Genomic DNA, 16433 nt, shown 5'->3' with positions numbered 1-16433 from the left:
TCTTCCCGACCGGGGAGAAGCGGTGACACGCGGAAATCACCTGGACCGCAGAGACAGAGCATATCCTCTGGGAGGGTCCCGAGCTCCACGCGCCCTCAGCAATTTTAAATTCCAAAAGCAGAGATGATTTTTTAAAAATAAATGTATTTATTCCTCTATAGAGTATAATCACAAAATTGGACAAAAGAGGAAAAGCGAAAAAAAAAAAAAAAAAAAAGAAGCCTCATAAACTCCTTTCAGTAGTTTCCCCTGTATGTGGTTTTCTATTTTTATAAGTGAAAGTAGTTGCAACTACAATTTTATATCCTGCTTTTTTTCACTTAACTTTATTACACATGTATTTGTATTACACAATCTTTAACCACTTTTTGGAGTTTTTGAGAGCTGTACAGTATTTCATGGGGTGAATGTACCATAGTTAAATCTTCTTCCATTTTCTTTTATTTCAATCAGTTCTTTATATATTTATTTTTATGGGTGTTAAATTCTGCCATAATTATTTTTGCCCATGCTATTTTGCCTTTTAATTTTTTAAACACATTTTCATATGTTTATTGTTTGCATAATCAGGTGGATTGCCTTTTAATTTTGACCATTTTCTTTAAAATAGTCCCATTAATTAGGTGCAGGCTAGATGGGTGTACCTGAAATGTTACACCTTTTCCTCTGTGGAATTACTCTGTTGCTTCTATGCGTGGAAAGGCCTTTCACTTATTACAGTATCCCCTCCTTCTTCTCCAGTTTCTATAGGGCTTTTAAAAATTCATCTGAAATTCGTTTTGAAGTATAGTAGGAAATAGGGTCTAAACTGAGATTTATTTTCTTTTCCAACGTATTTTTATTGCATGGTCCTGCACAATCTTTTCCACAATCGTTTCTATTCATTTCTTTTTAAAATCACCTCCTTACTTAGAATAGGGTCTATTTCTGGCCTCATCTTTCACTAGTTTGTCTATTTTGCGCCAGCAACTTTGTAATATTGAAAAAAAGAAGGGATGAATGAAGTCAGGCCATGGCTAGAAGAGGAAGTTGGTCCAGCTGGAAGCAATGAGATCTGATCGGAGGGAAGATCTAGATCGGACCTCCAGCAAATGCAGGATGGTCTTCATAGGAAAAAAGCATTTCTCTGTTTGAAGCTAATTATTACAAGAATACCAGGGACATTGCTCAGACATCTCTAATCAGCTGAGCAAGAATGGAACCATGTCTTATTAAACACAAATAAGGCTGGCTGATACCATGATGGAATTAACAATTTGGCAGATGATGGGAAAAGCAGCAGATGCCACATATTGAGGCATCAGTAAACTATTTGTTACAGCACCTCGAGTTTTTATTGGCACAAGGGGCTCAGCCACCCTTCCGCAATTGGGTAGGCGAGATGGGTAACAGAATTTGATATTACGAAGACAGTCCTAATTAAAAGGTTTTGGAAAAGGAAGGATGGGCTGAAGGATCCAATTTTGGTTTACCTATAATCTGTATGAGATAGGTGAACACACACCCTGGGACTGGGGAGAGACTCTTAGAAGTCTCAGCTGCAGTACAAACTATGCCAAGTACCGTCATGGGGTAAACACCTCCTCCCCACAGGCTAAGGCGCTGGAGCTTCATTGTTCCAATTCGGCAAATGACTGGAGGGACAGGTAGCGGGGCCAGGTGCGGACCTGCCAAGAGAATGTTCCCAGAAAAGGGCTGTGGAGCCAGAAAGCCCGAGTCCCTGGAATTCTGAGTGGCTACATGAAGGGCTAGTAAGAACCAGTGAGGAGGTAATCAATCACCCATGATCCGGCCCTTGAAAACTCACCATGATTATTTTACATACAAAAGCTTTCCCATGGCTCACTCGGAAATAGGACGGAGGGAGAGTAAAGCAGGGAACAGATTCCTGCTGAGGAAGGAAGGACGACAAAGAGCTGGACAGCTAAGGGAACCAGAAACTGAATTCATCGTCGGTATCATACAAATGCGTTTATAAAATGTCTGCACAAGCTGAGCGGGGCTCCGGTGGGCTCTGTTCAAACAGCAGGGTGAATCACCTCAAAAAGTCCCCACTGAAAGACAGCGTGGTGACAGTTCTACAAAATGTGACTGCTGTTCAGTATGCCAGAGGGCAGGATGAAAGAGAGAACAGCGATTGAAGATAAGTCAGGGAGTGCGGCCTTGGGGAGGATTCAAGCTCTGCTGCTCATGAGAAGTTACTTGGATAAGATGGCTATCTCTGCCTGATGACAGCCCCTGGGCCTATGCGATCAACCCAGCCCCCCATTCCCTTTCTGAAAACAGATGGGGACAGGAGACGCAGTGTGGTGTGGTGGAACAGGCTTTACAGCTACCCAGACAGGGGCTCCTGGCTGGGCCCTGGGAGTCACCTAACCTCTCTGAGCTGGTGTCTTTTTCATCAGGGGTAATAATAGTCCTACCTGCCCTATAAGGTTGAGGATATCAGAGCTTTTGTTTTAAAGAGCCTGCCATAAATTGTTATGAAGGTGAGGATGGGCGGGATTTGGGCCCATCTGAGGAGTAGCCAGAAGGAAAAGGAACCGCTGGTCATTTGACGGGGACCAAACTGAGGCCCGCGCTTGGTGACAGGTCATTTGCAGACGGGCTTGGCTGTGGATAGTGGCTCCCACCTGGCGAGGATGCCCCTCTCTGGACACCGCCTCCCGGGTATCTATGGAGTGAACAGGAGGGGAGCCCACGGCATGGCGACCCTTCAACCCTTCCGTGCCCTGCGTGGCTTTGGTGTGGGCACTGCAATGACCTGAGTGGTCTTTGGCATCACACATCGGTGGGAGCCTGGGGCTTGGAGAAGAGGAGGGCTGACGGGGGTGTGGGTGGGAGGAGCCTGGCATCACAGCTCCTCCTTGTTGCTGTGGAGGGGCTGGACCAGAGGCCCTGGAGCCTGGGGGTGACCGACGGGCCCGTGGTAGCCAGGCCATTGGCCGCTGTCCTCCCTGTGCCTGTCCGCAGCAGCGTGGTCCTGCAGGGCCCCACTCTCCACTCTGTGCTGCCGGAGGCTCTCAGTTCCCACCAGCCCCTGCATTCTCAGGTACCCCTGCTGGCAAAAGGGCGGCAGCTTCTGGCGGGTTAGGGCAAACAGGAAACAGGACTCTACACAAGAGCAAAAGGAGATGAATGAGTCAGGCTGAGAGGTGTGGAGAGAAGTACAGGAGGAGCAGCTGCCGGTGCCCTGGGGGCCTCCTCAGTACCCTCCAGCCCTGAGCCTGGGAGCCAACTTTTCTGGGTATCTCACGTCTGCCCTGAGTGGTCATGGAACTCATCCTCCCACCCCCAGACGTTCCAAGAATAGGCGGCCTTGCCTTTTGGGAAGATGGGAAAACAAGGCTCTGAAATGAAGGCAAACCACAGAAATGACTCAGCCCCCTGAGACCGGGCCAGCAGAATGCTCTGCATGGAGCCGGCCCAGGGTGGGCGCTCAGCCTTCTGCGCTGGAAGCTGGCCCTGGCTGGGGCCGGGAACCCAGAGGTCAGTCCCATTTCGAGCTCAGAGTTGCCTGCAAAGATTTATTCCTTCAACAGTATCTGAGTTGCAGACGCTGTGTGTGAGCCCTCTTCTTGGCACTGTGGGGTTTATAAAGACAAAACTGGTCAATCGCATCTGTGATTTATCCTCATGCTGTGTCACAGCACAGTTGATAAGTCAAATCTGACCAATCAGGAAATCGTGTGGACACTTATTATTTACAAATAGGAAGAAACATCCAGAAGAGATAGAAGTAGTTCCTTCTGCAGAATGAGAATGGAAGTGGGGAAAAAAGCCTTTTAGCCAAGTATTACATAACTGGGATTTAAAAAATAGGAAAGATGAAACAGCTAAGGGCTCAGTTTTCTGAGGGCTTTAGAGACAGGATGGGAAGATGGAGTGAGTGTCAGAAAACTGGCTCGAGTCTTTTATCTCAAAAGAAAAAAACAAAACAGGGCATATTGCAAAGGATGTTGTGCCCTTATGTGGGTGAACAGGCTGTAAGGTGCTGCATGAATATTATTTCCTACTTTACTTCTGACGTATAGCACAGAGGGCCCCTGGCAGAACAGGCCATGACAATCCTCTCCAAGCAGGGAGGCAGCACATGTGGGGGGAGGGCGGTAGAGGGGCAGCAAGGTGGCCTTTTGGCGAGTACCACCTTCAGATGGCATACATCACCCCTCTGCAGGGGTCGGGGGCAGAGAAGCCCAGCAGAATCCGGGGCCAGAAGTAGCAGCTGCACATCAGCTAAGGGGACAGAGAGAAAGCCCACTGTCTGCCAGCTGGCCCTTTGCTGGTAGGATTCTTCCAAGTTCAAGGCAGTGACACATAGTGGCTTGTCCTGTTAAGCAGTGTTTCGGAGGCTAGAGGGCCTGTGACAGTGCTTTGGGAGGGGCCGTAACTCAGGGTGGGAATATGCTCCCTAACAGCCCTGGCCTCTTTTTTGTATTCTACCGCTATACTCCTGAGACCTCGAGAAACAGGCAGGGATTTTGTAGCTGAGGTCTCGAGAGCTGTAACATGGAATTCCATGTGCAAATGTATGGTCAAGGTTGATAGTTGGCAGAATGCTAGTATTCTGCTCTATGAATTACCTCTGAGCATCTACAAATATTTAGACTATTAATTAAAACTATTGTTTTAAGCCTCCTCCGTTAACATATATATTTTTACTTCGAAGTGGATTGAGGATGTCAGCTGGGGATGAAACAAGGACACTTCCTCTCTGACCTGTAAGCCAAGGGACTGACTGTCTCTCTAACCTGATTGAAATGAATAGTGCCTGATATACAATTGGTGTTCAACAGATGTTTGCTGAACAGAAGAATGGATATCCTGGGCATTCAAGGGTTTAAAAAAAACACAAAAATTTGACCTGTTTTAATGAGTTCTCCCTCTGGATCATTAGAATTCTCCTCCTAAGTCCGTGTCTGGGTTTGGCTGCCAGAGCTATCTTCCAGTTCACCAATTCTCTCTTCATCTCTATCTAATGTGCTACTTCATGTTGAGTTTCTGATTACAAATTGATTTTTTCATTTCCAGAAGTCTTATGTGGCTCTTTCTCAAAACTGCCCAATTGTATTTTCAATAATCTCTTTTTTCTTTACATACCTTACACAGACTCTATATCCTCTATCTGACCATTCCAATTCCTGCAGTCTTTTTGCTTTGATCCTACAGTTGCTGTTTCTGCTGACACTCCCTTATGGTGGTTTGTGTCTTTATGTGTTAAGTGGTTTTTGCTTGGGAGTTCATGTTCCTTTATCTGTGGGAATTTTTTAAAGTATGTTTCATCACAGAAGATTTGCATTTACTTCTGTGATTTCTGCCCCACAATGATAGTGTGAAGTTTGGCCCCAAAGTACCATGTGTGAGACCTAGTGGTTGGAAATTCTCAGGGATTTCGCGCCCCTCTACCCAGAGCCAAAAAGCATGCGTCTCCACCACCTCCCTCTTGGGAGTGTTTTTTGCCTCCTGTTTATTCACTGAGATCCAAGCTTATTTGAAGGTCTCTAAACAGACCTGTCATCCTGCTCCAGCCTCACCTTTCCCATCTGCAAGTGCTGCTCAGTTACTCAGGCTCTAGGCTACCGATGACCAGCAGATAACTCACGTCCAGCTTGGGTTTGTGCTTTTCTTAGTATCTGGGCTCTGGGAACTTCCCTTATTTTTCTGCTAGTTCTTTAAAAAAGACATTTGGGGCTAGCCTGGTGGCTCAAGCAGTTGGAGCGCTGTGCTCCTAATGCCGAAGGCCACTGGTTCGATTCCCACATGGGCCAGTGAGCTGCGCCTTCTACAGCTAAGATTGTTAACAACAACTCTCCCTGGAGCTGGGTTGCTGTGAGCAGCTGGAGGATGGTGTGAGCGGCCATGGGCTGTTACGTGCTGCTGCGGGCTACCATGTGCTGCTATGAGCAGCTGGCAGCCAGCGTGAGTGGCCAGCAGCCAGTGTGAGTGGCCATGAGCAGCCAACCGACGGCTGGCAACCGACTGCCTCAGCCAGGGCAGCGCAAGGCTCATAATACCAGCATGGGCCAGGGAGCTGTGTCCTACACAACTAGACTGAGAAGCAACGGCTTGAACCGGAGTGCAGGGGGAAGTGGAAAAAGGGGGAAAAAATAAATAAAAAAGACATGTGATTCATATTTTCAGGTGTGCTGTACCAGGAGGGGTTTCTGTGAACAGCTCGTCCACCATGTTGTGGGGAACAGAAGTCTTGTGTTTGGGTTTCTAGATGTACGTCCTTCAACTCTACAGGGCATGGCTCTGTCTGGTCTCTTTTCAACCTCTAGCTCGGTCCCTTTGTCCCTCTGGGAACTTAAGTTACCTGCATAGAAGCTTCGCAAATCGGTGTCCAAACAATTCTCCAGAAAGCGCCTCAGAGGTAGAATGTGGCCCACTGGGGCGGTCCAGTCTGTCAAGAAGTCTTCCACGATGTGGTGGATGGCCGTGGGCCGAGGCAGGGGCCAGTCGGCAGGGCGGAACCTCACATCCTGCTCTGTGGGACGAGGCGGGGGTGGCGTCAGAGCCCAGCGCGGGGCTTCCCATCCCCAAGCCGATGGCATAGTTCCCACATGTCCCCAGTGCCTCCCTCCCTCACTCATATTTGGCTTTCCTGATACACCTTCGTGTTGCTCGTGGTCGGCTTGTTCAACAGCCATCTCCAAATGTTTGGCAGCTTAGCATGAAGAAGCGGGACAAGACTAGACAGGCCCCTGTGGTATCAGAGGGCAGAACTAAGAGTAATCTCTTGCACTTGGGGTTTGTCTAGGACCCACATGGACTGCGGTCTGTTGTGGCTGCTTCAAAACTGGTCTTTCTGCGGAGACTCAGGCCCTGCATGCAAAGGGGCCTTCGAGCTCATCCAGTTCATATACCCCCTGATGTGGACTCCCCTCTGTGGTGTCCCTGTCAGATGGCCTCGAGCCATGACCCAGCCATCCCTGTATTGGGAGATTCAAGTCTAGGAGGCAACCCACCCCATTGTGGGACAGCTTTGACTATTAGTTGCTCCGTACATTGACTATAAACCTGCATTCCCAGCACTTCTACCTATTGATACATCCTCTGCCTTTTTTTAGATCCTCTTCCAAGTGACAGCCCGTCAAGTTCTGAAGCAGGAGTCGTGTTCCCCGGGGGTTCATCTCTTGGTACCTACTCTGTGCCAGGTACCATGCTGGCATTCTACATATGCTATCTCATTTACCCTCACACCGTTCTTCAAAGAAGGTGCTATTTTATCCCCATTTTACAGATGAGGAAACTAAGGCTCAGAGAGGTAAGAAATGGTCCAAGGTTATACAGCAAGGAAAGGACAGACTTGGGGACACTGCCCAGCTTTTTTGTATTCTACCGCTACACTCCAGTGCTAACCAGTTCTAGTTCTTTCCCGCAGAGTCCCCAGTGGTCTTCCTCTGTCAGCTGGGAGTGTTGTGTGACAGCTTGACACACAGTGAGGTCTGAGGAGTGCCCATCTCCAGAAAGCCCATGCTTGGGGGAAAGAAGCGACCCGGCTTACCGGTGGGGAGGTGCCTGTAGTAGTAGATGACAGGGTGGAGGAAGTTAGACTGCCAGGCATCTTCCGTGTGCCCCACAGACCGGTCGTAGAAGAAGACGTCCTTGTCAGGTCCAGAGAAATTTCTACCATACTCCATGTTGATGACAAAGAGCCCGTGCCTGGCCTGCCTTCCCGTGATGGTCTCCAGCTGGGCCAGCACCTGCGTGGGGAACTCCTCCAGGTACTCAAATGCTGTGGCGTTCCTGAGGGTGACACAAAGTGGGAGGGCAGGACCCTCAGTGCTGTGGCAGAGGCGAGAGGACAGTGCCCGGGGACGTGTGTACGTGTGTCTCTCTCCTTCTGAGAAGCAATAATCAACCAGCTGCAGACGCTGATGAGCCCTGCACACCTTACTTTAACACTACTTATAGCTGATCCCTGACTTACACGTGGGATGGGTTCCTGAAATATCTGCTGGGGGAAAGACAGATCCAGGCTGAGCAGGGGGAATGGAAAAGCCCTGGGACAGGGCGAATGCCTTGGTGTGTTCAAGGGACAGGAGGAAGGCCAGGGCACTGGAGTGCAGTCGACGAGGAGGGGGCAGGAGAGCCCGGGAGGGAAGTCCATTGGGGGAGGGCAAGGAGGGCTTATGTGTATCATGATGGGAACTTCTGGTTTCATCTGGACTGAAGGGAAGCCACTGGCCCCTGGAGAGTATTGAGCAGAGATGACTTCGTGTGACTTGTGTTTTACAAGGAGCACCCTCCACCGTGTTAAGAGCAGAGCACCGCTATCCCAGTGCAGCTGAGAGATGCTGGGGGTCCGGCCCAAGGCGCAGTGTGGAGCTGGTGAGAGGCGGTTAGGTTCTAGACATTTGAAGGTAGAGCTGACAGGATTTACAGCTAGTTTGAATGTGTTGAATGGGTGTGAAAGAGGAATTAAGAATGATGGGAGGTTTTTGTGCTGAGCGCTGCTGAGTTTCTTGCATGTCCCTGAACTTGGCGTGCTGCTGCACCCCTGGTTGGACCAGGCTCTTCCCTCTGAGGGTGCTTCCTTCGCTTCTCTCCAGCCACCTGCCCTTTGAGGCCCACCCTCTCCAGCCCTTCCACACTGTTTCCCACTCAGGAAGTGTCCCCTTATCACTTGACTGACAAGGATCCCCCTTGGTCCTGGCCCCAGGGAACTCTTAAATCACTCTGGTGGCGCTCATGTTGCAGTGTACTGCTCGTCTTGGCGCCCAATGCTTTCTACGAGTTACCTTTACTCCTTCCTATAGTCCTGCAAGGTAGGTGTTATCCCCATTTTGCAGATGAGAGACAACAGGCTCCGAGAGGCTAACTTGCCCAAGGTCACACAGGTAGAAAGAGGCATAGCCAGGATTCATACCCAGACCTGTCTGTCTACAGAGCTTGTGCTGATTTCACTGGTTTCCCCCCCAGAATAAATCCACCGCTTGCCCCACCCCATCCCTCCTCAGGCTTCATCTTAGGAAGGAACCACTGGGCTAGTCCACACCTGGACTAGGAAGAGAAGAGCTGTGACGGTACATATGATGCGGCAGGCGGAGGGGAGAGTGTGGTGGGGGTGGGCTACTCACTCCTTCACCAGGACGACATCGGCCAGCACGCTGAACATCTGGTAGAGCCCAGAAGCCTCGTTCACGCGCCGGAGGATGGAGCTGGTCAGCTGTGTGATGGGGTGCTCGGTGGAGGGCCAGGCGACACGGTGGTGGCGGTGCTCCAGCAGCCGGTGAACAGCACGCACTGAAATGGCCCGAGGGAGGAACGGCATGCCGCACTTAAGAGTTTATATTTACCGTCAGGAAGGACATAAGGTCCCATCAACTTCTACGAACGCAAGACACTGTGCAGGGCACCAAGAAGAAGTCTTTAGAGCCAGGTCAGCACGTTCTGCAAAGGGCCGATGGGAAGCATTTTCGGCTTTGCAGTCTGTTGCACTGCTCAATTCTGCCTCTGGTGCGAAGGCAGCCATAGGGATAGCTACGTGAAGGGGTGTGGCTGGATTTGGTCCCCAGGCCACCATTTGCCCAGCCCTGCCTTAGGCCACCTGCATAGGGAAGTCCCACAGCGATCACTCCACATGTGGTACGTCCACACCGGAACCGGAACCAGACCTGCCTCTGAGATCTCGCCCCACCTCAGTCCCTATTTCTGTCAGAGACTCGCAAATGGAAAGCCTTTGATTGCTTCCTTTCCTTCACAGCCTGCATCCAACCTGTCACTAAGTTCTATTTTGAGATGCTTTGTGTATATGTATATGTAAGGATAGAAAAGCAACAGCTGTCTAATAAAACAACAGGGAGACGTTTTTCTATATACCTGGGGCTGCTGTATGCAGTTGTGAAATTGGGGCACTGTGCACAGGTGCCGGCTGTTCCAAAATGAATCAACACAACACCCAAGTCCAATAAAGGCCAAGGCCACAGGCAACCCATGACAGGGGACTCAGCGGGCCGACAGTCACAGGAAGACTGCAGCCTCACAAGACATCAGGCTCTCTGGAGGAAACAATGGTTAAACTGAGTTTTGCAAAAGGCTGAGGAATTACACAGCTAGAGAAGCCTGGGGACAGTGCCCTGACAGACGGAGCACATATGTGAAGAAATAATATCTTGAGAAGAATCTGGCACATGTTGAAAAGCAGGCGAGGGACCAGGCTGGAAAGCTGAGCTGGCGTCAGCCTGCGCAAAGCTCTGAATGGCATGCCCCGGAGCTGGCAATCCCCCTTTGGAGATAGGGAGCCACTCAAGATTTGTAAGCAGAGGAAAGAAGGATAAGAGTTTTTTTTTAAAAAGAAATGTTTTGATGGGTACTATGCTGGCTGAATGGGAAGCCAGAAAGACCAGTGGCAGGAAGAGCAGTCAGAGGAGACGAAGAGGCCCTGAGTCAGGAAAGCAGGGCAGGGACGGAGTGCAGGGAGATACAGGAGGGGGATGGGCAGGGCTTCCAGGGGGTCTGACCTTCTGCGGTTACAGTCTGTGCCGCCAATCTCTGATCTGCTGTTGTTTTCCTCTGCCTTACTGTTTCCTGCTCCTCTCTCTTGGGCCCCATTTCTCCGCTGCACGGAGCCATGGCCAGGCAGGGTGTGCTGTGTACAGCCCCACCACCCTTCTTCTGAGTCGGGTACTGAGCTAGTAGTAGTGGGTTCCCACTTGCCTGAAGCTTAGTGGTTAGCTGTGAGTGTTAGTCAGGCAAGTACTACCCACTGGCTGGGTGACTTTGGGCAAATTACTTAACTTCTCTGTGTCCCAATTTCCTTATCTGCAAAATGGAATTGAAAGAACAGGATCTGTCTCGTGGGGTTGTCGTAAGGATTAAGTATGTGAGCTGGGGAAAGAGCAGGGGGCAGAAAGAAGCAAGAGAGATGGGGCAGTGACTACTAGGAGAGGGTGACAGGCATGGGAACGATGATGAGGGTTGCTTATTGGGGAGACACGCTGAAGAGACAGTCTTCTCATTCTGTGTGCACGTGTGCATTCAATTCACAGATATTCTGCTTTATAGACCGCTAACACTCTCTCCCTGGTTTCCTTCTCTGACAACACGCATGGGGTATAAAATACATCATCTGGAAACAACAGCAAAACATGATTATCTGTCTCAGCTAAACTGGAAGGATAGTGAAATGCAAAAACCAGCAGGAAGGCAGTGCGAGGTATCAAATACAGAAATGTCAGGGTGCAGGACCCTTATGGTGTTTTGGCAAAATTAACTGGCCCGTGTAACACCCGCCGTGCAATAAAGCACCCATCCAACAGCCTCCCCGGAATGAAGACCATTCGTACCTACACTCTGAAAAAGAGCTAAGATCATCCAAGTGCAATTTTTATTGAAATCTGTTGGTGCCCAAAAGTCTGTGCATGTGAGGCTTCACAGCTGCATGGTTCTCAGGTGTGGCTTTATTTAGTCCTGACAACAGCCCCCTGAGGGTGGGGAGTTGCCCTCGTTCACATCTCTGACGACAGGCTTAGAGAGGTTACGAAGCCTCACCTCTGAGGCCACCCTGCTGGGCAGGAACCTAGGTTTGCGTTCAAGCTCCGTGTTCTCGCTAACAATGGTACCTCACCCGTACAGGGTGTAGGCATGTAACTTACCATCCCAGATGTACATATTGTTATACTTCACCTGGTGCTTTTCTAGACATATCCTCAGACCATGAAAACCTGTTGCCGTCTGCCCCAGGCAGGGAATTTATGACAATTGACTTCTGATGAGCAATCCCTTTAAGGCTGCTGGAAATCAGGAGTGTGTGTCCAGTCCCTGGAATGGTTCTGTCTGGACTCACCTGTGTATCGGAATCCATGGATGAAGCCCCCAGCAGACTTCCGGTAATCCACAGAGTGGCTGGCGGTACCCAGGACAAAGAGACCCCGGCTCCCTTTGGACTCGTAGCTACCTCTGACCAGTGGGTACTTCTTGCTGAACTCACCCACTGAAGACAGTTTGAGGGACCTGTGAGTAGAAAGGTTATTACTAAAAATCTGCTGTGTATGAAACACTAATTATAGGCCTGGCACTGAGTTAAGTGCGTTATATTCCTTACTGTGTTTAAACCACATCAGGACTGCAAGAGGTGGGTATAATCATCTCCATTCAACAGATGGAGTAACTGAGGCTTGGAGGAAAGATGTGGCGGGTCAGGGTCAGGGCCAGGCTGCAAGCCTGACTCGAGGCTGGGCTCTGGGTTGAGACTGGGCCCTGTGTGAGCTGATGGGACAGGAGGGTCTGGCTCAGGCTGTCTAGGTTCTCCTTGTCTGCCTGTGCCTTGGCCAGAAGGAAAGTGAGACACGGGATGGATTCTTTGATACTAAGCCTTGCCAGGGTACTAAGGCAGCAGGGTCTAAAGGTGAGGCTCCACAAAGCAGTTCTGCAAAGTAGTTATGTCATGTTAGCAGCTACCGTTTTACCGAGCAGATGCTGTATGCCAAGTACTTCCCCATATTCATCCTCACTAGAGCCCTAGGAGAAAGAAACTGCCGTCCACCCATTTGAGCGATGGAGACACTGGGGCCCAGCGTGGTTATGTAATTTTCCCAGAGCTCACAGGTTTGGTAAGAAGGGACCTCCGAGCGACCCCACCACCTGTGCTCTGAGCCACCATACCCCCGGTCAGCAGATTCACCTCGTGCTTCTGTCTGAGTGGCTTTCCCATCTCTCGGGTGGAGGGTGGAGGGTTACAACACAGACGAAGATGCGCGGCTGGTGCTCCAGGAGGGAGGGCCCGAGGGAGCCCCCCCAACAGAGAGCTCATGCCTAGGCGGGAAACCAGGCACCACCCACACCCGCACTGAGGGAGGGGTCCTGAGAGCCCCGGTGCTGCCGGGCAGGGCGCTGCTCCCCCAGGAAGGTGGCAGAGGGGTTTGCTAGGAGATTGCAGCTCCCTTCCCGTTTGCACTCACTTGTTGAAAATGGAGAAGTCAAAGTTCCAGCCCAGGCAGCGGATGACCCGGTCGTAGGCCACACGCATGGCAAAGTTGTCACTGTCATCCTGGGGGAGGGTGATGGCGTCAGCACGCTGGTTGCCTTCTTCCCAGTAGAACTTTAGGGTGATGTGGAACTTGCCCTCATGGTCCTTCACGATCGCCAGATCTGTCAGGTCGGATTCCAGCAACCCGTCCAGGGACTTCAGCTGGTAGGTGTCCAGCAGGCCATTGTTGATGGCCCTGGGGCCCAAGGGACATGCCAGGAGAGAGAAAGGAGTCTGGCTAGGGTACAGGAGACGCGAAGGAAGGGGTGGGCAGACCAGATGGGGTCAGGAACGGCTTTAGGGCGGCCTGAGGACAGAATACACGAGCAGCAGCTGTGTGGCATACCTGAGGTCTCCTACGTAGTGCGTGGCCCAGGAGAGCCGGACCCGGGAGCGGCTCAGCATGTGGATAAAGTTGGTGACACCTAAGATGTTCTCTGCCGTCTCAAAGGCCGAGTTCCCACGGCCCAGGATCAGCACATTCTGACCCACAAAGTCCTTGGGGTCTACGGACACGGACTCATAACCCTCCGCATATTCGGAGCCAGGGAAGTCGACCAGGTTGGGGACTGACAAACCAGTGGCGACAAGAAGGACGCTGCAGGTGGAGGACAGAGGGAAGATGTCTTAGTCTTGTAGCTGTAAGACATTAAGTGAAAATCACTCTTTGGACCTGTCACCTGACTCGCCAGCCTCACCCAGGCTGCTGCCTCCTAAAAGAAAACAGGACATTCATTCATTCTGTTCATGGACTTATCCCATTGTACCCTGCCCTTCACTGAGCTCACTCCAGTGGACAGTTTCCCTTACCCCTCGCTGGGATTATTATACCAGATACTAGAAGTACTCTGACTCAGACAGGAGAAGGTGGCATCATTGAGAAGTCGAGTAATTCACCCCATCTGGAATACAGCAGTCAGAACAAGTATCACCCTCAGTGATGAAAATGAGACTTGCTGTTCCACTTTCCCCTTTCTGACTTTCTGACAGATGGAGACATCTACTGAGCAGTAATTCCCTACCCCGTCCTGTACTAAGCGCCACATGCGTCATCGTACTGCTCTCAACTCTGATTGGTGTTATTTGGTGCGTTTTACAGGTGAGGAGACAGGCCCTGCATGGCCCATGGCTTCCAAAGCTCCTAAGACAGCAGAGCCAGAATCTGGCCACAGATCAGCAGGATTCCAAAGCCCTGCTCTTTATACTGGTGGGGACTGCAGTCCTGTAGTGGGCACCGGGAGCTGGATCCTGCCAGCCTGCAGAAGAACGCTTTGATCACAGGGTGGTTTTAGAAATCGATGGCCTGTACACGGCACATATGCAGCCCCCATTGCTCCGCGTTTTCTGACTCCTCTACGCTGTAGCACAACTGTCAAAAGGCAAGGGTTCAAGTTGGCCCAAACCTTATTTCCCTGGGCTGTAACAAGCAAGGAGTAAAGCCGGGTCTCTGGCAAATGACATGAGAAGATGAACTCTGATTGAGCACCTGTCGCGAGCCAGGTGTAGGCTAATGGCCAGGAAGTGAGAGGCAGGCAGGTGCAGCGGAAAGAACATGGGCTTTGGGATCAAGAAGACATGAGCTCAAATTGCAGCCATGCCACTTAAATGCTGTGTGACATAGCACCAGTTACTCAACTTCTCTGAGCCTCAGTTCTTCATCTGGAACATAAGGATCAGGGAACCTCCCCCACAGGGTCCTGATGAGGATGAAACAAGTGCAATATAGTGTTCGACTCTGAATTTGAGATGTCCACATGACGGTAAGCTTTCTCGCAACCAAAACTGAATGCTGGTAGCACTACCTGTAGAGCCTCCTAGTCTTGTTCAGTTCTAAATCCCACTGAGCTCGTCTAATATTCGGCCCAGCATTTCCCAGGATGTGTTTTGGGGAACACTAGTTCCAGGAGGTGTTTTACAAAAGGATTTTGTGGGTACATAAGCTTAGACAATACTGAACACCCAATGTTGGGAGTGTCACAGTGAATATGAAGATATTAAAGACCGAAAAATCCTGGAAGAAAGAACTGGTTAGTATTTTCCAAACATAGTTGATCACAATTTTTTTTTTAGGGCACTGTGGGAAATGATAGCTGAGCTGAACCTCCTGGCACGAATTTCAGTGGGAACAGGAGGTGGCAGATTTTTCCCATTCCTCCCACATCCACCGGCCAACAAAGGGGTGTCAGTTGTTCCAGGAGAGGCCCCAGCCCAACTTCAGGAGGTGAGTTCTGGGACCCGGTTCCTTACCTGCACTGGTATGCCTGGCCCTTTTGGTCGGTCAGGATGAAGTAATGGCCATTCCAGGCCTGCCGATCCTTGCTCAGCGTGACGTGGGCAATGGTGGTGTTGTACAGCACGTGGAGCCCCAGCCTGGCTGCGAAGTCCCCTAGGTAGCGTACCATGTCGCTGGCATCGGGGAAGTAGGCGGGGGAGTAGTGTCTGAAGAGCAGCCGGGGGTCGTGACTGAGCAAAGAGTTCCAGTCGTGACGGAGGTTGAACTCGGAGTTGGCCCTGCCGGTGTACCGCTTGTTGATGCTTATGAGCTTGCGGTGCCGGGGGTAGCGTGTGAAGAAGCTGCCTGGCCCCGGGGCGCGTTCGAATACTGTGTAGTCCCTCCCTGCCCTCTGCAGGAAGTAGGCCATTTGCAGGCCTGCGGGCCCGGCACCCAGGACGCAGTAGTCCCGGTGTGGGGGTGTCGAGGCCTGAACGGGGTGCAGGGTGAGAGCCAGGTACAGGGCAACGGTTAGGAGCAGCCCCGGGGAGCCCCACAGCCGAGCCACGGAGAGGCCCATCCTGCGGCAGACCAGATGAGTGTGGCCTCGGACCACGAATGGCCTGAGGCCAGGGGGAATGAGGCAGAGGCTTGCCAGAGCGCTGACTGAGACTTGGGGTGGAGCCAGGACCAGTATCCAAACACCTCTGAGCTCATTTGCTACGACTCCTCCGTTGGTTCAAGATAGGATCTGGAGGGCCCTCGGGGAACCCCTAACCCCCATCTCCTTCAGGGCTTCGGTTCCCAGGGGCACCAGCCCTCCTCTTATTGCCATGGTAGTAAGAGGGTGGGTGTTACCCCATTTTCTCCCTAATTTGAAAGAAGTCCAACAACCCTTCTGGACCCTCCCCAGGCTAGACCTCGAGGGGCAGGTCTCTTTGGCCCCGCCCAGTCCCAGCCCTCGAACCTGAAGGAGGTGTGGCCTGAACGGACTCCGCCCCCAGCCAGGTGCCTAAGTCTCTTCCGTCACGCGACAGAGATGCCGAACACACCTGCTGCCACGCGGGCGCGAGGCCGCGCTCCCGCTGGCGCGCACAGCGCGTGCGTGGTGCCCACGCCCGCTGCTTCGGCCTCCCCGGCCCACCCCTCCACCCAGAGCTCGCACCTCGCAGCGGCTCCAAAGGCAGCACGCAGAGAATCAGGACCGGCCGGGCCCAGCTGGCTCGCGCCCGGCAGGCCGCCCCGCCC

The 16433-nt window shown here is 51.5% G+C and overlaps 1 protein-coding gene and 1 long non-coding RNA gene across 4 annotated transcripts in view; one reads left to right on the top strand and one right to left on the bottom strand.

Moving 5' to 3' along the window:
- The window catches only part of LOC109435498 (uncharacterized), a 24937-nt gene extending 13669 nt beyond the window's left edge, over positions 1 to 11268 (top strand). For 2 of the 3 annotated variants that reach the window (XR_012494110.2, XR_016020732.1), the window contains 4 exons: positions 7071 to 7157; positions 7586 to 7727; positions 8243 to 8334; positions 8964 to 11268. This is a non-coding gene — a long non-coding RNA (uncharacterized LOC109435498). The remainder of the gene's footprint in view (positions 1 to 7070; positions 7158 to 7585; positions 7728 to 8242; positions 8335 to 8963) is intronic. The other variant, XR_016020733.1, reaches the window with a different exon arrangement.
- FOXRED2 (FAD dependent oxidoreductase domain containing 2) lies at positions 125 to 16433 on the bottom strand. Its single transcript, XM_019713443.3, has 8 exons — positions 15221 to 16433; positions 13320 to 13571; positions 12906 to 13169; positions 11792 to 11958; positions 9084 to 9249; positions 7508 to 7749; positions 6317 to 6487; positions 125 to 3114 (listed from the first exon to the last, which is right to left on the bottom strand). Exons 1-8 carry the CDS (start codon positions 15763 to 15765, stop codon positions 2855 to 2857), a joined length of 2067 nt encoding a protein of 688 aa, XP_019569002.1. The 5' UTR covers positions 15766 to 16433; the 3' UTR covers positions 125 to 2854.

The sequence above is a fragment of the Rhinolophus sinicus genome, chromosome 1 (genome assembly GCF_057876585.1).
Source record: "Rhinolophus sinicus isolate RSI-liver-muscle chromosome 1, RSI-T2T, whole genome shotgun sequence".
Taxonomy (NCBI): domain Eukaryota; kingdom Metazoa; phylum Chordata; class Mammalia; order Chiroptera; family Rhinolophidae; genus Rhinolophus; species Rhinolophus sinicus.
Note: the sequence above shows the minus strand (reverse complement) of the source record. Positions and strands in the feature narration are given on the sequence as shown.